This window comes from Sceloporus occidentalis, unplaced genomic scaffold, assembly GCF_023333645.1.
Source record: "Sceloporus occidentalis isolate IW3139 unplaced genomic scaffold, rSceOcc1.0.p SCAF_30, whole genome shotgun sequence".
NCBI classification, from domain to species: domain Eukaryota; kingdom Metazoa; phylum Chordata; class Lepidosauria; order Squamata; family Phrynosomatidae; genus Sceloporus; species Sceloporus occidentalis.
In genome coordinates, this window is record NW_028317010.1 from 544797 (window position 1) to 569274 (window position 24478).

General features: G+C 38.8%; 1 protein-coding gene across 1 annotated transcript; it reads left to right on the plus strand.

The window, feature by feature from the left end:
• Positions 1-522: 522 nt before the first annotated feature.
• Positions 523-20559, plus strand: LOC149298849 (reticulon-4 receptor-like 2). The gene is made up of 3 exons (XM_089486731.1): positions 523-553; positions 6714-7210; positions 19903-20559. Exons 1-3 carry the CDS (start codon positions 523-525, stop codon positions 20557-20559), a joined length of 1185 nt encoding a protein of 394 aa, XP_089342857.1.
• Positions 20560-24478: the final 3919 nt, after the last annotated feature.

The window sequence follows — 24478 nt, forward strand, 5'->3', positions numbered from 1 at the left end:
TGCATGTTATGTATATGTATAGTGCATATTATGTATAGTGCATATTATGTATTTGTATACTGCATGTTATGTATATGTATAGTGCATATTATGTATATGTATAATACACATGTCATGATATTCACCATAACATAAACTTACATATTCCATATGTATATTCCATAAGGATGCCATCATTTGTGCAAAACATAGATGTATGCAAGTACTTTTTAAAATTTTTAAATTTACATAGTAGTTAAATACATAATAGCTTTATGTTGCCAGTTTGGTGTGTGATGTAACATCCTACTCTTCCTAAATGGACCGATGCAGCACACACACCACCATATAACTGCAGCACATCGGTGCTTTCAGCAAGACGCTGGGACGTTCTGTTATAAACACAGGCATGGGTTGTGGTACAGCGCTGGGTACACTGCTTGCGCTGCTCATATAGTTCAATCGCTCCCTCCTCCCTACGGCGCTGTAACGTCCTCCCTCTCTCGCTCCCTTCCCTTGTTCACCGGCACTTCAGAGACAAGGATGCGAGAAGAGTACAAGACAACCCTGCGAGGTAAGGGAGAAAGTCACGATTGTGTACCGGGCGATGTATTAGGCTTGAGGGCAATCGGTGCGAGAGAGTATTAGCGATACAGAGCGAAAGTTTAACTGATATGGGCTAAGGGCTTGCTTTAGTGTAGCTCCAACTCCCATAGCGCTCAATCAGCATTTTGAAAGATGAGTGTGCTTATGGCTAGTTCAGCATCATGGGAGTTGTGATAAAACTATAGTGGTAGATTAGACCTGGGCAAGTGGAGAAGAGGCAGCTCAAAACGAAGAGGGCTAATTGGGGGTAAACAAGTGGGGGAAAAAGGAGATCTAAAAGAAATGGTTGTGCAGGTGATCAGAGAATGTGAGGCTGGCAGCCAACCTGTTATTAGCTAAAGTAAAAGTACAGTTCCCAAGATCTACTAGCATTTGGATAGGTACGTGCTGGCTGAAGGTCATGGGAGTTGTACCTCATTAAGAACTAAGCTACATTAGACACTAATGGAAAGGGAAGGGGTAACATTTAGTGCGCAGGGGGGATTGGAGAAGATATGATCCAAAGGATTATTTCGGGGGAATACTGGGTTTAGAGGGTGGGATGGAATTGAGCAGGTAAAGATCAGTCTCAGGAAACTGTAGAGAGGATAGATGACCCATCAATAAATATTTCATGCTCTTAGATTGGATTTCACCTGCTACTGTAGCTTGGAATTCAGACAAAGGTAACACTGCCCTAGTGACACCACTCCTGGAATAGTGGAATAGGAATTTTATCCCCCTGGACCATTATATATGTGCACTGTTATTATTATTATTTATTGTTTTATATAGTGCCATCATATTCCATAGAGCTATACAATGGGTATACAGGACATAATAAGTAATATATAAAATAACAATTTGACTCAAAGAAACATTAGATGAGGAGTGTCCTGTTAAAACTAGCTTACAATCTAGAGTAAGATATCATCTGTTAATATATGGTATACAGATGAAGATCATGTGGTTTTAGGGCATGTACGGTCCCCTTCTAATACTACAGTAATTTTCTCGTGAGGATAGTTTTTCATGCTAATAAAATAATGTATATATATATATATATATATCCATCATCAATATTGTCTTTCCTGTTTGTCTGATAGAATAATATACTGCCAGTGGGTAAATTAATACTGCACAAACTGATCAAATTATTACTACTAGAATGAGATAATTAGAGGATGTTATACATTTAGCAAGTATTTGTGGGACACAATGACACTAGGTTGTCACATTATCAGACAACACATTGCCAAATTGTGGTGTGAAGTGGTAAAAATTAAGCAACCAGCAGGAACATTGCATTAGTTGCTATGGTGATTGCACTACTTTCACTGGTTTTATTGCCCTTTAAATGAAATCTAGAACCACAGACACATTTCACAAAATAGATAAACCAAAATGGACCATGGCACAACATCACAAAACCACATGACTAATATCAAACATTTAGCGGGGGAAGAAGAATCTTGTCAAGCCTGATGCTACAGTCCAGATAGTTCCTACATGAATAAGAACCTCACCCTGAGATCCATGATATTAGAGTACAGGCGGTTTGAGCAGAAAACACTTCTGGAGTAAATTGTATTGATCATGGACATTTTATTGTCATATTTATGCTGCAGCTGGGATTCACAAATAGCACTTTTGTAAATATTTTGTTTGTTACTTTGTGAGCTAATGTAGCAGACAACCTCCATACAAGGATATACAAACACAACAGCAAAATACCGGTAATAAAGAGTTTTCACCGCTGAATGCTATCAATGTTTTGAGCAGTAGATGGACATCATTGATGAAGTGCCCATAGGCACAGTCGCCCCTCTCACATTTCTCACCCTCCGCCCATCTGGCTAACACAAATAGGGTGCAACCACTGGAATAGTCCAAGGAAAAGGAAGGTTGACACACCTGTTCTGGCCGCAATTTCCCAGAATGCCAGGTTTCTGCATACAGGTGTTTCCAGGGTGACTGCACTTCCCAGTCTAATGAGAAATGCAGCCAAAAGGGGGGGAAAAAGCTCTTGGGAAAGCCGACACATAATGGGCCAATCAGCTGGAACATTGATTGCTATAGTGATAAATCCATGATGCGGTAATCCACAAAACAACCTAACATAGCGCAGTGGCTAGGGCCCCTGTCGACATACACGGTTCAGCCAGGGGCTACAGTGAGAATTAAGGAGATTGTGCATGCTCACAGACAGACCTCTCGTAAAGGGCTCTCAGAGGTATCTTTGATAGGGTATGCTGACTAAGCAGTAAAGCAAGAGGTCCAGTAGCACCTTTTACAGTTCTGATTTGAAAATACTGATCAATTGGTTTTGCCCTCTTTGTCTACACTATTTCTAATGTGACTAGATCTTGTGTCCCAATGGTAATGTTAATGGGGAAAAGGCTGGGCAGTGAGTAATGGACTTTTTGATATAAATGTGGGAAATATACCTATAAGTAAATATGCATACTTTTCTTTTGATTAACTTTTGGAACATTCATATTAAATGCACCCATACTGTTCCATCAAAATGTTCTAGGCTGATAGGATATGAATTTTATGGTGGTGCTAGAAGAAAATGTGGCATTACCAAAAGTTGTTTAAGATGGTTATTATTGGCACCTCGGAAACAGGGAATAGTTATCTGTGTTATGGCACAATGTTTTCTGTTTGATGTCCCTTGGATGAGCTGGTTTTTCTGTAATGCAGGACATCCAGCACTAGCAAAGCAGAGGGGCTTCTGAGTATTCTTACACATAACATGCAGTAAGGGCTATGTTTAAAAGAAAATCTGCTGCAAAGTTCTAGAGAAGATGAAATCGACTTAAACATTCGATTGGCTGCTACATTGATGACTCTTTATTCATAAACATCAATGTAATGAAAGAAAGTACTACTAATGATCTGTGGAATCACAAAATGCATGCTATGCATGAGAACCACAGGAGTTTATTCGCTGAATAAGACATTTCCAGGTGAGATGTGTTGAGATGACATTTCCAACTCACCAACTTTACAATGACATTATGAGGGTTCAACGCCAGTGAGTTTCTTCTGAGAGCAGGCCCTGCATAATGTCTAATAAACTCTCATTGATTAAGCTTTCCTTTTTGCAGGACCATGACCATTCTTGCAGGATGAACTCCACAGGTTCGACCCTATATAATGCGTAGTGTAATCACACCCCCAATATTTTAGATGTCCAAATAGGGACATCCATGTTGGGGGTATGGCAAGAGGAGGGGAGTGGTGGGTCTGCACTGGAAGTGGTGATTGGCTGTTCCAGAATTGTGGGACCAAGTGACATCTCCGCCTACCTTTTAGGAGAAGCTACCTTGTGCCGTTCATCTGCAGAGCACTGAGAGCCATCTGGGAGCTGCAACAGCGCAGACCTCCATTAATTTTACAGGTGGCTGGGTCAGTCAGGATAGGTCAGAGGATCTCTACAACTGGCTCATGGTTCCCAGCAGGACATTGGGGCAGCAATTTGACATCTACTACTAAATGCAGTTGTGTGCAGTGTCACTGAAAACACCAGCTACAAAATGTAACAGTAGATAAAATGAACCCCTTAATGACAAAGCCCGTACATGTATGGGCTCAAAATGCATTTTTTTTCAATGGGTTTAGGGACGGCCATTGTCCTTAAGGGGTTAAGGAATAATTGTCCAGCTCATACATACATAAGCACACAGACAAACATTAAGCTCACAACAAAAGGTCTTAGTCTAAAAGTACTGGTCTGGTATGGCTGTGAATGCTGGTCTCAGTCATAAAATATTGTGTATTTATTAGTCCGCAGCAGGTGGAAATTTATCCTTTGGCATTCTTTGCTGTAAAAACACCTACCTTATTTGGTCTATGGACCAAATTACCGTTATCAGAATTGAAGCCCAGTAACAGCCAAATCTTATTATTTTTTATGATATTAATAGAATTATTTTATTTCTTTATCAAGGTATCACTGATCTTAGGAAGAATAAACAGTGGGCATTATATATAAAATAAGAATTTTATGAATATACATGAAATACGAATATGCATTTTTTAAAGAAATAATAGCAATGAACCTGGCCACCTGTAGATGATAAAGGACAGAATTTTACGTCGAAATACTAGACCTTGCCATATTTTTGATGTCTTTCAACTACAACCCTTTGCTTAATTGCTGCTAAAACATACTGGATTATCGCTTAAATTAGACCTGCCTATATCATATCAGAGATTTTAAAGATTGTTTTTTTCTCTGCTGTGTGAGGGATAATTTTAGATTTGATGTAATTAGCAGGAATTGCCAGTTTGTATGATCTCCATAGTGAAGTGTAGGGTCGTTTTTTTCTGCATTGCTCTTTTTAGTTAATAGGTTTTGTGATTGTTACAAAATCTTTGTCTTTTGATAAACTTATAGTTACTGGTTTCTTTAAATATGTCTTTAACACAAAAATGGATATTGCCATGTTGGTCACAGAGAAGATGGTCTAAAGATTTTTGTGATACATTTTGGTGGATTAACGTTTATAGATTAAGATGTAGAGTCTGCTAAATTAACCATTATTAATTACCATTTAACTGAAGAAATAACTTTATCTTATCTTATCTAACCTTCATTTTTGGAATGTTGGCCCACTTATTGGCCCAGATATTACAGATTTCTTTAGGTCAAACCCTTCTCCATTGATTATTACTTGAGCAACTGGTGCCTCTAATTATTGGCTTGTGTTTATAGGTTAATAATCAATTCTGAAAACAAAATTACTGTTTCTCTAATTTTCTGTATGGATAATTTAGATAGGATAGGGGAGTTGAAGTACAACATTTTTGGGGGTCAAACACATCCTATCCACCTTTTTTTAACAATAGAGCAGAAGTGTTATTGTTTTTAACTAAAAAAATGTTTTCTGTAATTGGGTCATTATTTGAACAAAGGGCTCTGTGTTATCTTACCCACCTCTTGCAATTCTTACCTTATAATAAGGATAATAATAAGAATGTAATAATTATATAATAATAAGGATAGGACTTCTGATTTTATGTTTTTTTTAATGTTCGGTTCTATGGACACACTATGAGAGAATGTAATTCTTGTTCAACTGTCAAATAGTACATGAGAGTACTGAGGTGGATCCATAAATTATGAACAATTATGTTTATTTATTTTATGGGATATTGATGTCACAGTTAAATTGTCATGATGGGTTTTGGTCATGAAGCGTTTCCAAAAAATTATGAAACATTAAGCTTAATGCAAGTAATGACATTGTTACCACTCTAGCAGTCAAGCATTTTTTTTTCATATTTTGCAATATAACATCATTTCTTAACAAATGGGCAAAAAGGTGAAAGCCATTTTTCCAGGACACATTTCACATGTCATTCACCATACATGTAAAGGGCTACCATGTGATACATGGCATGTATAAACTCATAGAAGGGAATCAGTCACTAAGGTATATGTATTCTAAAGTTGTAATCTATTTTAATAACATAGATGCAACACATTAAGTTAAAAATAGAAGTGAGAAACATTGGATGGGAAGACATGGAAAGGGAACTTGTTCCACGTGCCAACAAAATTCTACTCTATACTATGCATTTTGACGTAAGACAGTACAGAGATCCACACATCCATGACACTTATATCTCTTGTCTATTTTGCTAGTCTGCTAGTGTTGCTGTGATTTCAGGGCATAGTGATCTATGTACCAGATCACTAGGTACCCTAGATGGAAAGCAGGACAAGAGAAGATCTGTGTTGATGGAAGCTCAGATATCTGTGCACCTTCATCAGTTCACTAGGCTTAGGGCAGAGACCCAAATTGGACCCATAGGCAGCAGCACCCCAGTAACCTCTATTGTGAGCTACATTTTCAGAGAGACCCCAACAAAATTGGGTGGAAATCAGAAATGGGAAAAGGACATACAGATGCACACACAAGGAAAATATACTGAACTGTGTACACATAAAGAATAAGATGGTGAACAATTTAATTTAATAAATAATGCATAAACTGATGTTCTCCTTTTTCTCCCCTTTCTCTCTTTTTTGACTTTTCTTTGCATATATCATCAATGACCCCCTATTTTGCCCCCCACCTTTTTCCTCTTTCACACCCACTACCCAATACTCTCATTCACCTGCTGCCTCTTTTCAGGCTCCCTCCATTACCTCATTTGTTTCTCCCTCCTCCTTCCCCTTTCAGTCTCATACCATCCTTCCCTTACCCCTTGCCCTTCTCTTTGCACCTGTTACCCTTCACCCCCCACAGCCAGCTGTCAGTCGCACAACCTTACCCGTGTCCCTTCTCCTCTACCTGGTTTGGCACGTCGAGTGTTCCTGCAGAATAACCAGATCTCGGAGCTAGGGCCTGGACTCTTCTCACCTCTCACATCCATTCTCTGGCTATTCTCCAACCGCATCTCCCTGCTGCGCCCTGGTACCTTTCAGGGTCTGGAATACTTGGAGGAGTTGGACCTCGGTAACAACCCCAATCTGCCACCTCTACAACCGGATACCTTCCATGGGCTCAGCTCTCTGCGGTCCCTGCACCTGTATCGCTGCCATATCCAAAGGCTGCCAGCTGATCTATTCCGTGGCCTCCATTCCCTGCGCTACCTCTACTTACAGCACAATCGTCTAACAGGGCTCCCGGTGAGCAATTTACTGTGTTACGAATCAAACAAAATTTACTTCATAATAACGAGAGTCATTAGCAAATTAATGTCTATTTTCAAAATGCGGTATACACAGCGTATGTTTTATTCTGGTATCTATGAGAAATAGTCCAAAATGGTTGTACATGCAATGGGTAGTGGGGTGGACAGCAGAAAATATATATCTTATATGCAGATATGATGTTGCTTACCCTAAAGGTTATTCTTGGTTATTTGGGATCACACAACACAAAGAATAGTTAGGTAGAAAGAACAAAATGCCCCAAAGACTGGAGAAGATAATTGATGGGAAGGATATAGCAGATAAAACAAAGGAAGTAGTAGTATTAAGAAAGAAATAGCAAGAACAAAAATGTGCATTCTTCACAGACACTAAAGACAATATATTAATATGACAATTTATTAAAAAAGGAGAGAATTACTACAGTGGAACAGACCAAATCAGTCACCACTTCAAGGACCCATCCAGTGCCCTGATCTACCTAAGCCATAGTATATAGGTCTGCTCATTGACCTATTAAATCATTAATAATGTTGAAAACAACCTTGAAAAGAGTTGAGCAAAAGGAAGGCCAGAGGAAGAAGAGTAGCTAGACAGTGGTTGGATAAGAATGTGGGATCTAGGGAAGGCTTCTTTAAAACAGGAGAGATAAGGGCGTATTTACAGTGGGCGAGAGAGTGTCCGTGGAAAAGGGAGGCTAAAAACAACGGTCTTAGTAGGTGTAAAGACATCCAAAAGAGAAGAAATTACAAACAAAAATTTTCAGTGTGAAGGTGGGAAGGTTTTTGGACAATAGGACGTAATAAACATTGTTAGGGATAACAGTGCTGAAGCAGCTGAAGATGGCTGGTGGCAGGTTAATAGTGGAAATTAGAAATTTAGGGTTGAAAGAAAGGAAAGAGATTAATTAAATAAATATGTTTGTATGGCAGAGGTATAGGAACACAGCATGAATGTGTAATGCGCATACTCCTTTTGGTAAGTGTGATTTCCTCCACAGATACTCAGAAGTATGAGGAAAAGCTTTGAAAGTGACACACAGCAGTGGGGGCATCTCATCTGACTGAGGCTAATATGTGGTTTAAGGTAGAGATTTTGGAAAGAGGCATACATTATGTTGGCTGTGGAGGGTTAAGGTCTGTAGTTTTGAAGAAGTTTTTTTTTTTAGGTAGAGGAGAGGTGCAAGGTATGGTAAGGTTGTAGGATAGGAGATGGTGCATAGAGATTGGTGAAGACAAGGTTAAGTTGGTGGCCATCACAGTTTAGAGGTCCACTGTTCTTTCTCTCTCATTACTTTTGTCTCTTTCCTGCCTCTCTGTTTCAGCTCTTCCCTTCATATCCCATTACCTTCTAGTAGTCCTTCTGATAATAACACAGTCTTCAAAAGCAAATTCTTAATTTCCACAACCATCTTCTGAATTAGCTTATAGCTTCTCATCCATAGAAGCATTAGAGAGTGATATACTATATCATGTTAAATATGTTCCGCACCCACAGATGCTTAGTGCTTAGTAATCAAATCGAATGGGCAGCATCTATTTATGGTCATATTGAAAAAATCTTTATTTAATCTAAAATATTAATATCTTGAGCTTTACTCCTCCGCAGATAATGAATCAGAATAAGATGAAGTAAACAGTGTTTTGGAATGTAGACAAGAAGGAGTAGACTTATGTGATCATGTCATTGTGGCCACATCTGTATAGGCTGAAATCTCATTGGTAGGCATAGCATGTAATTTACAGTGAGAGGCTTAAAATGCTGAGAGTCATCCCATATATCAGTGAGAAGCCAGATAATAAAGCTTGTTAAAAGCTTGTCCTTTGGTTGGACCAAACAAACCTTTTTTTAAAAAGGCTAATAAGCCAGACCACACTGCATAGCATGTAGTAGCACACACTCTAACATCATATGGTAACACTCTAAATCATATACTCATACATATACATACTCACATACTTACACATACATACACGCACACGCACACGCACACGCACACACACACACACACTCTCACTCACATCATCTATGTAGCTTTCGCAACTCTCCCTAATTTTCCTTAGCACAGAGCCCTGCCTTCAATGCAACTCATGCTCTCCTTGCAAGCTGCCACTCAGCGTCAAGCTGCCCTACTACTCTCCTTGCAAGCTGCCCTACTATCATAGGGTCATGTAATGTGGATTATGTGACCCTACTGGCCACCTCAGTTACCAATGCTTGTCTTAACACCTTAATACAGAGCTTACTCACAGGGAACGTTGGGTGCTAGACATTAAAGAAAAGAGGACCTCCCTATAATGCTTTAATAATGCTTACTACTACTCCATATTCACCCCAAACAGGTAGGTTTAAGATGGCCTACATAAATTCTCTAGGTTCAAAGTAAACACTAAACAGCGCTAGGTGCAAGGTTTTAAATATAACTCCCCCACAACTAAACATTAAACTGCCTCAGCAGAATTTGAATCTTAAATGGTAACTACACAAATTATATTCCCTGTGAATTTTCACGCTAACAATCCCAATAAAATCCATGCATTTGTCATTAAAATGATCGTCCATTCATGTATTTTTATAGTTTATTCCGTTGTATATACGGTATCTCACAGAAGTGAGTACACCCCTCACATTTTTGTAAATATTTTATTATATCTTTTCATGTGACAACACTGAAGAAATGACACTCTGCTACAATGTAAAGTAGTGAGTGTACTGCCTGTATAACAGTGTAAATTTGCTGCCCCCTCAAAATAACTCAACAGACAACCATTAATGTCAACAAAAGTGAGTACACCCCTAAGTGGAAATGTCAAAATTGGGCCTAATTAGCCATTTCCCCTCCCTGATGTCATATCTGTTATACATGGTAAGGCAGAAGGAGTGACATTTTTATTTAGCAAAGTGCAAGTGCAAATGGGGGTTAATAGAGGACTTCCCTCAAAAGAATGTTCCAATATGCAACTTTTTAAAACATGAATATGATTTATTATGGGACACAGACCCTTTTTAAAAAACTCAGTCTATTTTGTTTAGGGACATAAATAAATAAATATAAAAAATATAACAATCCGACAATGTAGTATCCCAAAATAAAGTCCCCCCCCAAAAAAGTGGCTTCCTCAGGAGGATGTTTCCTTCTTTATATCCCGTTGCGTCTTGTCGTTTCCGTGCATCAAGGGATGATTTCTGCATACGTAATTTGTATTACGCGTGCATCCTGCATGCACGTTGTTTCCTCTTTCTCCATAATGTAGAGAAAGAGATAAAAGATTAAATTGATATCACAACCATGAAAAGAAAAAGAAACATAGAAGGGAAAATGAGTAAAATGGAAGAACAAATTATTGGCAATTATTGACACTGCTCCTCCACACATTTCTGCCCTCAGTAAGCAAATACTCTCCTACTCGACCCTTACGTTCACTCTGGCTGCCCCATATCTCTGGAATCTACTTCCACCAAACCTTCAGCATTCACCCTCCCTCCCAACATTCAAGAAACATCTCAAAACTCACTTCTTCAGAGAAGCTGCACCATCTTACCTGCTAGAACCTCCTTGTCATTGATACAACCACCACACTACCTCTCACCCGTCTCTGTGCCGTATGTTTGTCACCCCATTCCCTCAAGATTGTAAGCTTGCGAGTGGGGCTCTCTCCACCGAATGTATCTGCCAATTCTTGTCTTGTCATATGCCTTGAATATATGTATTGTATTAAGCGCTGCGTAAATTGTTGGCGCTATATAAATAAAACATAATAATAATAAAAACAAAAATAGCCTGATAAATTGTCCCTTTGCCCCTGGCACTTGAATGTTTAACTTGTATGTTTCCATCAAAGACTATAAAAACTGGAATACATCATTTGTTCCGATTACACATTAATTATTGCTTGCAGAGACCTAATGAATGAACATCAGTAGGTGGATTTGATGTCTAGGCCAACATTAATGAAGAAGACATAAAAAGCTCCTTATAATTTCCCTCTCTACGTTCCTCTTTCTCTTCCCTTTCCTGCTTATGGTATATATGTACAATCCTCTATGAAACTTGTGAAAACGACAGCTGTTTTTATTGTTGTTTTGCTTGTACCCCATAATGAGAAGGTTCACTTGTAAAGTGATGTTGCCTTTTATGTTGATTTTGTTGACTATTCAATTTCAATGGCGAGTTCAGCCTCTCCAACATCAAGGAAGGTAAACACACAACTCTCCTGTGAATTATCTAGACAATCGCCCTTATATTGAATAAACCCCTTTTAAGTCTAAATGTTGACTTGTGATCTTTAACAGGATCATTCCAAGTTGACAACCTGCTTCTTGTGTTGCAACTTTGTAAAAACTAGAGTGGAAGGACATCAGATAGCAATGTGTGCTGCATTAATCAATGCAATTCTGAGTGACAACTCAAAATTGAGTGACTTTACCTGGTAACCATTGCTTTAGAAAATCACCCATGTCAGCAAGATAAAAAGAATGCTGAATAGAGGGGGTGCAAAGATAAGATAGATACATGGTTCATATAACAACTCATGGGAAATAGTGCTATTAGTTTGATTTCTCATGATGTTTATCTAATTAGACAATGCTGCACCTTTGTCTATGGACAAGGTAGTCAAAGTAGCCACAGCTTGTTGTTAGAAAAGCCCTTTTAAATATAATGATTTAGACTTTTAAGAAGACTTGCAAATCACGTGGTGAATTTGAACATTCCATGTTGCTATTTATTGTTTTAATGTTCCTCTGATACTTTGCACACTGACTGTAATGCAATTATCCTCTTCTTTTTTAAATATTCATTATTGTCCTGTACACGAAAAGCAACATATCTGGTCAAGGTTAACTCTCTGTCTGTCAGTCTATCCAAAAATATAATAAATGTTACATAAAAATTGGTGGTGGCCTTCCAAGATTTTATACAGACTAATACATTGAATTATACTTAGTGGCATATTCACAATAGGCGTTTGCTTTTGCAAACAGTTGTTATTATTGGTGTGATGTTCTCCTTCCACTTTTACACTATATTTACCATTTCAGAATACTCGCTTTTCAGTAACATGTCCCACCTATGTTGCAAAAAATATCATTTTTGTTCCACTGTTTTGCTTCTAAAACTGTTTGTGTGTCTAATAATAAAGTGTGCCACACATTCTGGAAACTACAGCAATTAAAGCTACATAAATAGAATATTCCACTTTAAATATTGGAACATTTCCTTTCTGACTCTAAAAGGTCAGATTAATTTGTGGATCTACATCCTCTTTTAGTTGTTAATAATGTGAACTATTTATGGAGTAGTTTGCTTACATTATGTAAACTATAACATGCCATTCACAATATCTGCCATCACTACTTCATAGTACATGACCTCATCATACCTCACAGGCCTACATACCCCTAGGTAACACTGCAAAACCTTTTTTATAACTTGTCCTTTATCTCAGTGGTCTCCAAAAAATGTTTTTACAATGTTGGGAACAGGAGGAAGCCACCACACTATCACAGAGCAAAACAGTTTCACATTTTCCATATAGAATGTCTAGATAAGCAAGATAACTTGATGTTTAATGAACTTAAGTAAAATGGGAGCATTTTATTCTCATGATGATATCGTACAAAAAATTTTAAAAAAATCTCCTTCCCTGTAAATGGTATCCCAAAACCAAAATAAAAATTATCTTCCTACAATATAACCTTTTCCTATTCCTATATCTCCAGAGTGAAGGACCCTCTTGTCTACTTTCACTAGTGACTCACCATTGACTAGAGCCACCCATGCATTTAGATAACTTGCCCTTCTCATATATTGGTATATAAGTGGATACCCTGGCACATTTGTTCTTGTATTTGCTCTGTGTGTCTTACTGAACATGTGTTTCATTATACTTCCAGAAAATATCTTTCATTTGTGATCCCACAGAACTGCAGCCAACTGAGCCATACAGACAGGACTGCCCTGACAGCACCATGATTTTAGCACAAAGAGCAATATACTTTCGGTCCAGTCTTACCACCTTAAGCTGACAAAATTGCTTGTCATTATATAGCTCTGCCAACCCAAGAGGGGTCACTTGCCTCTCTCCTATGTTGTCCAAGTAACAAACAAGTGAGAGCAGTTCTCTGGTTCTTTTTTTTTGCTTTCATCAACCTTTCCTGCCTTATCTAAACTGAAGTTATTTAGTGGCAGCAAGGAGCATATATATTTCCTTCATCCACATGTTATCCATCACTGATGTTTTAAGTGTACACCCAGAGGATGCTCGTCTAGCAATCTCTGTAGCCTTTATAATTATATCTCCATTGCTGCCCACTCCCTGTCTTGTGCAGCAGCACCCCCTACCCTCTTGATGGATGATGGAAGTGCCTACTGGGCCATCAGACATAGTTGGATTAAAACCTTCCAAACAATGACAGGGGGAAAACTGTTCTGTATGGAAGAACCACTTGAGACTCCAAAGTCCAAAGTGAGGGGAGATAGATTCAGAGGGACTAAGTTACCTGTGTGGTTAAAAAAGTCATGGTTGTGATAAATGAGACTTATTAATGTATTAAACCTGTTGCCCAGGTCCCTTTGGCGATTAATCAGGTCCTCTAACACTCTAAATTAGTAATACATTGTATGCATATAGTATAACATATAACAAAGTATTTTTCTGTGTGAGAAATATTCACTCATAGGAAAGTCTTTTTAATAAATGCAAAAGCATTAGATCAATATGTTTCCCAGAACTCTTTCCTGTCTGTCTTTGTTTTCTTTCCAGTTTTATAACACCATTTTGTATAAAAAAATAACCAAAATTATATTATATACTATATATATATATACTATAATGGGACGTGCTGCTACTCTTGCCTCCTGGGTCCAGTGCCTCAAGCTGCTATAATTGAGTACCCAAATATTTACGGTATTTATTCCAAAACACAATACACACTCTGGAGCCACATCACACATGGCGGTAGATGGTAGATGGTTTTTTGAATATTGTTTCAATTAGTTACAGCAAAGTGTTCTTTTTCAATATTTTTCTGTTTTTGATGTTGTACAGTATATGTGAGCATTACACAGTTGCTGTATGATTTTAGAGCTTTACATAACATACACAGGCACCTGAACAGTTTATGTCTTTACAAATTAAAAATTACTTACTATGTAACTAGACTTGACTGGTCAAGCGGTCTTGGGCCTCATTGCCAGGTTAAGTAAAACACCATGATAACTATCTTCATGAATCAATTTAAGAAGTCCAGACAAAAATCCAATACTCATCCTTTTGCCATTTATCATTTTATATATTCTTTTCCAATTGTCATTTCAGAAAATTGAATCTGTCACAGTGTCATGTTTTTATCATTACATCTCATTATGGGAATATTAGAATACTAGCATATGTGCCTGTCATTGAAATGACATGGCCAACAATCTCTATCTTTTCTCTCTTCTTTCTTTCTTTCTTTCTTTCTTTCTTTCTTTCTTTCTTTCTTTCTTTCTTTCTTTCTTTCTTTCTTTCTTTCCCCTCATTCTCAGTACCTCCCAGCTTCTATCTCTCTTCCTTTCTATATCTCCCATCCTCTCTCTCCCTTGTCACTCTCTTTCCTCTACATCTTTCTTCCTTTTCTCATTCTGTCTCCCCCTCTCCTTTCTTTCTCTCACTTTGCCTCTCTTCACTCCTTCTCTGTCTCTACATCTCTCTTTGCACTCATTCTCTCTTTCTGTCCCTTACAGCATTCTCCTTCTCTCTCTCTCATCACCATCTCTTTCCCACCCATCCCCACCTCTCCCTAAAAGTCATAAATCCACCCCATACACGACTATTGTTTAACTTCATGATGCCCGATCTCCTTTCTGATCCATACAAGATAAAATGAGAAAAAAATAATGCTGGAAAACACTGAGCAGAGCAGGGGTCAATCATGGTGTAGCAAGTGACCTAAGGCCTGCCCAGTGTAATTGACAATTCCTACTGTGACAATGTTGTTATATATAAGAGATATTTTTCCAATTTTATATAAATGCGGAAAATGATCAGTTGCGGATATAGTTGATTTGTACTTGGCTTAGATCTAGTTTGATGTTCACCCGAAAAACTACACTAATTATCTTAGGTTTATAAAATTCTTAGAGACAGGGATATGCAATATCTGCCAATCTGGTTATTTACAACTGTAACCCATATTATTCTCAGACAGACAAGATGTGCTGAGGAAGAAGGGAAAAGCTGTCCACAAAAATTGGAGTGTATTCATTGTCTTATAAATTGGAGTGTATTCACTGTCTCTATTTACAGAGAATTACACCGAAATGTACTATGGGGAGGCATATATATATATATATATATATATATATATATATATATATATATACACCATAATAATCTGGACATAAATCTCAGCCTTAGATTTAAATGCAATCTGTAAAGGGAAAAAATCATATGCAATTGGTTTGGTAACATTTACCTTCTATTAGTTAATACACATGGAAAACACAATGCTTATATTCAGGCAAATATGGCATCTGAGGTTTCCAAAAAAAGATGCAAGTCCAGCTCACTAGAACATATGTTTATGACTCAATAGATTAATACTAGTTAGGCCTAGTCATTGAACAGTTCAACAAAATGGGCACTTACAAATACATCAAACTCAACACATACAATTATGAAATTATAGTTAGCTAGCAGCCTTTTTTATTATTCAAGACCTGCTTAATGTAAGTGATCCTTAAAGTGATATGATTCATTGGACCAGCCAGGATATTAAACTTTATACAATTCAGTAGGTGGACCACAGGGCATAGGTTGGTTTGTGGTTAATCCTCCGATGGACAGTTGGGGTTTTAAGATGTGTGGGGGAAAAAACAAGACTCCTTTTATGGCTTTGATAGCTATTTGAATATGCATTTAGAAGGGAAATAATGTATTTTTATATAATTTTATCAACATGTTTTTTGCTGTTCCTAAACCCATTAATATACACTCTAGGGCATCCAAGTTTGGATTCCACCATTTTGAATAGGATATAGCAAATAATGATAACTTGTTTTATATGATTTACATATGCACATGGCTGTATGTTCCTTCAAGCTGTTATCCATGTACTCCTTTTTGGTGAATCTGTGAATTTGTGTTGGACAGCACTCGGCAGTGTGCTTTGAGCATACAGTCTACCAAATGTGTTTTAGGTGGTGCTATATTTGCTATATTACTGGGCTATTTGAGGGCCATGAGTTGTCATCCTTCAGCTTTAAATAGCACACAAATAGTTTATATATAAATTTATATATATAGCTCCAACTATTTATGCAGCGCTTCTTACAATACATATATTCCAGGGTTATCACAAAACTGGAATTGACAAACTAAGGCAAACCAATACAAAAGAGCCCTGTCCGCAAGTTTACACTCTAGGGGGAATGGGTTGAAGAGAAACATAAGGCATGAAGAAACAGGAGAGATCGTGTGGTGCTGGATTATTGAAAGCTTTAGTTGCGAAAATTATATGGGTTTTGGGGTTTTTCTTGAATATTGAGGGCAAGGGTAAAAGCTAGAGGTAAGGTGAAAGTGAGTCCCAGAGGTATGGGGCAGCAAAAGTGAAGTCTTGTAATTAGGGAAAGCATTAGCCCCACGGGAAGAATGTAGTGGTCCAGTAGGGAAGTATTTTCTTATGAGCGTACTGTAGTTTGGGGTAGCCGTATTAGTCCAGTGTATAAGAATGCAAAAAACCAGAATGTTGCAGAATCTTGTAATACCTTTTTTATTGGACTAACAGTATTTAAAATAATAGACGAGCTTTCGGGAGTCCTCCCTTTAAAGGGAGGACTCCCGAAAGCTCGTCTATTATTTTAAATACTGTTAGTCCAATAAAAAAGGTATTACAAGATTCTGCAACATTCTGGTTTTTTGCATTCTTATGAGCGTAGAAATGCGGAGCTGTATTATGGAGGGTTTTATGTTAGAAGAAGGATTTTAAATGTAATTCTTGAGGTGATAAGGAGCCATTAGAGGGGTTCACAGACCAGAGAAGCAGATGAAGAGTGGTGTGTGAGAAACATAAGCCCAGCAGCCTTTTGGATAGATTGGAGAGGAAAGGGTTGAGACAAAGGAATGCCAACTTGAAGAGTGTTGCAATAGCCTAGGAGGGAGGTATAATAAGGGAATGAACCTGGCTTTTTGTGGCTTCTTGGGTGGGTAATGTGGAGATCAAGAGATATTTTTAAGCAGGATCTGGTGAAGGATTGAATGTGAGTGATAAAGGAGAGGTTCAAGTTGAAGATGGCTGGAAAACATCAGGCCTGGTTGGTGTTGTTCATGGAGACAGAGAATTCAGGTTCTGGGATGAAGATGGAAAGGAAGGAATATAAATAGAATTGTGGATTTGGGATTTTATTGTGAGAGGTAATGGACAAATACTTGAAGAAAATTGTCAAACTAATTATGCCTATTAAATGATAATAATACTGGCTTCATCTGTCTACCTAGAGTATCAGGAATTTTGTATTCCTTCCTCTTTATCATTCACACACCTCATTTCTACCTACTGTTTCTTTAGCTGCCATGTAGACAATACTTATTCCATGTCCCTTTCAACTGTTATCAGATCTCTGCCTTAAGCAGGACACTTATGAAAAATTCTGAAAACACTGAATGGGCTTATTCTACCCTGCATTTAAAAGATCTCACATTTAATGCTCCAGGTATTCAGTATTATGGGTGTACACACACATACTGCTTCTTTATTTTAAAATATACCGTATTGGCTCAAATATAGGCCGCACCCGATTATAGGCCGCACCCTAAAAGTTTGGTGCTAATTTAAAAGAAAAATTTATTTTTAAAGAAAAAATACACATTAGTGGAATGGTAAAACACTATTTTACCTAATAAACAGGAATACATGGAATTTTAACATTTTTGGTATCTATTATGCAGTTAGTCTGCATATGTTACATATAAAGAGAAATTTGGAAAACCAATAGCCATTTTAAGCCCCCCCCGTTAATTCATAATACACCTTACTTATACATATGCCCATCTGCTCCCCTGATATGGCACTCTGCTCCCTAGATATGCCACAACCCCCAGATTTACCAATGCATCCCCAGATTACCTGGTGTCTAGCGGGGCCAGGCGGTGGACGTCTGCGTGAACCTCCGCTGCCAGCATTTCCGCCAGGGCTTCTGTGGTGGAGCACCGGAAGGTTATATCATGTCCGTGCTCCACCACAGAAGCCCTGGCGGAAGTGCCGGTAGCGGAGGTTGTATACATGCATAGTGTAGACGTCCACCGACTGCCGGAGAGTACGATACAGGTCCCCTGCAGCGCTGCGGCTCCTAACCCTGCTGCTGGATCCTAACCCTGCTCCCACACTGACTGATTAGTACTAGAAAGTACAATACTGATCATGAAGGACCCCACAAGAGCACAGCACCGTCCAACTACTGGCCAATAACCTGCATGCCTACAACATCATGAGAAGGGCATTGGGAACAACACCAGAGACTCTAAGAACCAGTTGCTCATAGACAAAGCAGTCGCCCAAGACTCAAAGTCTAGACAGACCAGCCTCAGCACAGTCTATATTGACTACAGGAAAACCTATGACTGTGGATCTGTGAATGCCAAGCGCTATAAAAAAGTCAACAGGACCTTCCTCAAGAAAAGGGAATCTGGAAGCCAACTCAAACAGCTAGCACAAGTGACCATCAAGTGCGGCATATACCAAGGTGATGCACTGTACCTTCTACTCTTCTGCATAGGCTTGAACCCACTCAGCCAGCTAATCAAAAGAGCTGGATACAGCCACTAACACTGAATGTTGCCGATTGTTGATGTCATATCTCAGCGCTCAGCATCAATCGCTGACACACACAGTGTCTGGAAGTGCTGAAGTGGAGGTCTGAAGGATAGGATGTCGCACTCCCTTAATTTGGGGCTAGTTAGAGGGAGATTCATTATTTCCCCAACTAGCCCTGCACCCAACACTTGGAACAATTAATTTGTCCTGGGACACTGAAAGTACTGGGACAAGATCTCACATGCCAAGACAGGACAGTTGGCAACTATCCCTTTTGAACCTAGCCAGACCACTGCAAAGAAAAAAAACCTTCACTTGATCCTATCGGCTATGGGGGAAAAAGCAGTGTTGTCTCAGTGGATACATTCCACACTCCCAACTATTTTCCATGATATCTTTCTAACGGGCTGGATTGAGTCAACCTTATATGAGGAAATATGCACTAAAGCCATCTTTACATGCTGGACATCTCAGTACACAGTGATTCTCAATCCAACTTCAGAGGGGACAACACCCCATCCCAACCTTATAGGTGACTTCTTGGCACTCCAAACCAATATAGTTCACCTTTGTGGGAGGCGGTGGGGGTTTTATTGTTACTTAACAGGGGGAGGAAGGGCACAGGAACAAAAGGACGACTGCACAATTTTACTGGTCATCAGGAATAGGCATCACCAGTTCCTCTCGTGTATACTCACTGATAAAGATATAAGTTATCCGTTTTGGTGCCTGGGATTTTATTGGAGTGCGAACCAGCTGGTTAATACATGTTTACCTTTTTCTACCTGTTATTTTATCTTTGTAGTTATAGCTCAGATAAATTCTGTGTTTCCATAGTTTTATATCCACTAATTCGTTTTTTATTTTCTTTGTAGGATGGTTTGTTCCGTGACCTCTCCAACCTTACCCAGCTCTTCATCCATGGAAATCTCTTACAGTCACTTCCTGCCGGCTCCTTCTTTGGGCTGTCCAGCCTGGACCGTCTGCTGCTGCACAGTAACCGCCTGGTATCCGTCTCTCCTGCAGCCTTCAGGGGTTTAAATAGCCTCACCATCCTTTTTCTCTTCAATAATAGCCTGCCTTCCCTCTCAGGAGACTGCCTGCGCTCCCTCCCTTCCCTGCAGTTCCTCCGTCTCAATGGGAATCCATGGCACTGTGACTGCAGCTGCCGTTCTTTATGGGGCTGGTTTCGCTCTTCCCCAGGAATCTCCAGCTCTCCAGTACCTTGTGTTTCTCCCCCAGCACTCCGAGGGAGGGACCTACGCTCCCTTGAGGAGCGAGACTTGAGGTACTGCACCTCACACAACCCTCCTCCAACTGGGAATCTGTCAGGTCTGTCCTTCCCCCCTAAACCCTCCTCATTTTATAGGGGACAGCCAGGTCCTAGACAGGAAGAAGTTAGTGAATGGGATGATACAGTAGGGCAGGGAACAGAGGATAGTGACAGTGCAAATGGTGCAAGTGATAAAAAAGGGCTTGGAGTTACATTACTGGTGGGTTTGCTCATTTGGGATGTAAAGATAGACTTCTGACCTGTTAAAATTTAATGAGTGAGATACTTTGCCACAAATTCTTTCCCTATACCACGTGAAAACTTTCTGAGAAATAAATGAATATATATTTACACGTGTCAGTGATCACTTTCAAAGACATTGACCAGGTAGGTCATTCTACAGAAGCTGTTATGGATAGATTATCTCTAAGAGATACAACTACAATAATCCTATTAATAAAAACGAATGAGTGGATGTAAAATCAATAGAGCAATCACATTTTGTTTAGCTGTACTCGGCCTTAGCTCTTCCACCCTGACATTCCCAGAGCTGTTCTAAATTCAAATGTGGATTATCCCAATCAGGTGGGTCCAGAGTCAATTCACTGCATACCCCAAATGACAGCCTTTTTACAACCATCAAACAACAGTCAATGCATGTGAACATGTGGTGTAAATGCCTCACTACAGGGGTGTTGAGTTCTAGGGGATGACACAGATTCACTATTTGATTTATGAAAAAGGGGTATTGTTTTGTAGGTATCACTCTGGGAGCACATTATCCTAATTATTCTCCATTTGATGATAACTAAGCAAGTTCATACAGTGGTAACACAAGGACATACTGTATTATGAATACTTTAAACTTAAGATGTTATGTTAAGATACAGACTCATACATTGGCCTTAGTATTCTTTGTGAAATCCGAGGGCACTTTTTTAACCAAAATCTGTTTTTTGCGGCCAACAAGTCTATAGGATTTCTAGACCACCCCATTATGTCAGGCAAGGGCCGGGGAGCTTGTCACAGGATATGAAGATGATGCAATCATTGCAGGAAAAGTAGAGGTTGGCAGAAAATAATTTGTGGTGTGATTTAAAAACAATGTTGTGAAGTGAATGAGTAATAATTACATGGAATAAAAAATTTAGGTATTGGTATACGGACCAGTCATATGACATGATATCATTTTTTCATACATTACGTGATATGTGGAACTACAATGACACAGTACTATTGATACTTGATTAATGGTGTAATTGAGTCTCATGCACATTTATAGTTCCTGAGAACTGACAATACATAAGTGCTGCAGATGATTTTACAGAAAGTTTTTTTTCCCACAGTCATTTTTAATAATGATGAAATTAATTAAAACGGCATTTTAGCCAGTTCTACAATCTACACTTACAAATAAGAATTCATGACCCATTTCTTTCAGGAGGCAAACCCTGATTGTCTAACAGAGACGCAAGTAATGTATATTTTAAATAATTGCTCATTTACTTACCTGACTTCTAATTATGTAGGTTTTGTGAATGAACCTAAATGAACACATAGATTTTCATATAAATAGTGGGAGTACAGAACACACACAAGCGCATTACCAAGTTGGACAATTTCTACATATTTGTTCAGAAAAGAAAAATATGACTGTTGTAGCTTTGATTTTCATAAACATAGGTGCGTTAACAAGCACAAAACACAAACATGTAAATATATACAATAAACACAATGAACACACCAAGCTTACCAAGTAATCCAGGTACCATAACCAAATACCACTTAAGGAAGGGACATACCCAGATGCCCCCACCCTGACCTGAGGTTCCCAGCACTGACAGCCAAGAACCTCCCACCAGATGTTACCAACCATTCACTTACCACCACGTTAACCCCCTGGATACCTGGCAAGCTGCCGCCCCACACACTGTGACAAAACGACACAAACCAACAAACAAAATAAAAGGGAGGGAGGGTGGGACACGCAACCAGGTAAGCTAACCACAAGAATGGTTCCTGAGCCCGGAAAAGCAGCCACTTATATAATCTTGCCCCAACTCCACCCCCAAAAAGGCTACCCCTCCTCCACACAACAATCAGGGCCCACTATAGCCCATGCTGGCCCCCCTCGGGCATCATTATAACATTTTAAGGTAAATAAAAAAAATAATATGTTGTAGTCAATTGCGTATTCAACACAGCAGGTTCAGTACTACTGGTGGGTGCTGGTGGGCCTCTATGTTATTTAATACATTTTCTGCTCCGTGTACTAGCTAATGGATGGGTTCATTAATAAACCCAATGGTACGCTAATCTCTGCCATCAGCAAGGAAGGCTGTCAAACAATTTGGGTGGAAGTTATTAGCAGTGATTGTGACAGGGATTTCATGGTAAGTGTCACTAAGAATGCTGTTTGTGCTAAGATGCTCCAGAAATATTGTTACTGAAGATATTCTAGAAAATAAATCAGCACCAACTTTACGTCATATCCACCATAAAGATGCTTTTCTATTGCGGAAATCATTTTTATACACGCATGTACACGTCACAAGGGCACTACTTGTATCACATGAATACTTTGATGCCTTTGTCATCCATGTTCTAAGTAAATAAAAGCCAAACATGGGTGCAAATAGTTGTACTGGTGGTAGAGGAGTTTGTATACTGTTGTACAAATTTTATTACTTCCTGGGTACGATTTTTGGGGTAATGTATTCAGATATAGAGTGTCTCTACAGGCAAACATCCCCTTCCTGTAATACATTGAAATACACTGTCCCATTAGAGGGGTATGACGATATTCCAGTGCTTGTTACATCATGAACAGGAACTGACCCCGACTTGGGTACAACGGGTGTTTATCCAAGGTCACGAATAACTTCAGTGGCAAAGCTCCTGAGGGAATTAGATAAAGGCAGGGAGAATTTGGTATAAGGAGGGGGTGCAGAATCTGACTGGGAAAAGAAGCCGCTCTCTGCTAACAAGCGACAGATGGTGTGAAGGATGAGAGAGAGCGGGGGATGAGGAACAGGCAGGAAAACAAGGCCAGATTTAAAGGGGTCTGCAGGGGAAGACTTGTGGGGAGTGGGGAGAGAAATACAGGGAAAAGGAGGAGAAAGTGTGAGGATGTACATGATATAAAGGTGCAAAGTGGCACAGTTAGGCAGAGGAATGAAGATGAGCAGGAAGAAGAACGCAAAGAGAACAAAGAGAAGTTGAGACAGTTAAAAATGTTACTAGAAAATACTATAAACAACTTCACTTAACACTATGTAAATTTCAAATAATACCAAGTGTTTACACGCGCCACTAACAATAGCTACTTATAGAGGACTCGTCCTGGAGAAATATATGGAATTACGAGGACACATTAAATAGAAGATTTCAATGAATCAATAGGTGAGATCATCTACATCAAAGGAATAAAGCAAGCAGATTGCCAATTTAATGAATGACGTTTATGAAGCACATACCATATTAGCTGTGTTTTGAAACGGCAATCTGGTCATGTTACTGTTTGAAGCCTTAAAGGGGGAGAGATAATGGAATCTGCAAGAGATGTTGAGCACGCCCGAGAGATGGCAGATGGAAATGGAAAACATGTCAAAATATATAAATGGCAAGATATAGTTATAGGAATTTATAGGTAGCTAGCAGAATCGTTTTGGAGTGACTGATGGTTTATAAGGCAGTGAAGCCTAGGAACGGGTATCATAGACCTCATGGAAATAAGAAGAGCAGCATATATTGCAATGGCAGCTTAAAAGATGCAGAGGTCAAAACATCAGGCCATATACATATTCAACAGTATGATAATTTATTGGATTTTTAAAACGAATGAAAGGAAATTAAAGAAGACTGCAATTATGAAGAAGTACCACAATGTATATGCGAAGAAATCTGATGCATTGTGAGTGGATTTATTGAAGATTACATGAATGCAGTAGGATTTGATAAAAAATGCAGGTGTGGAAAAAAAGCTGGAAAGTAAGAATTCTTTCAAAAATAGTCATGTTAATGGTTTATTTTTTTATCAAAAAGTGAGTGGACAAAAGACAAATCTTAATCAAATCAAAATATGGTGTGACTGCATTTTGCCTTCAATACAGCATTAATTCTTCTAAGTACACTTGCAAAAAGCCAGGGATTTTGTAGGAAAATTGTTAGGTGTATGA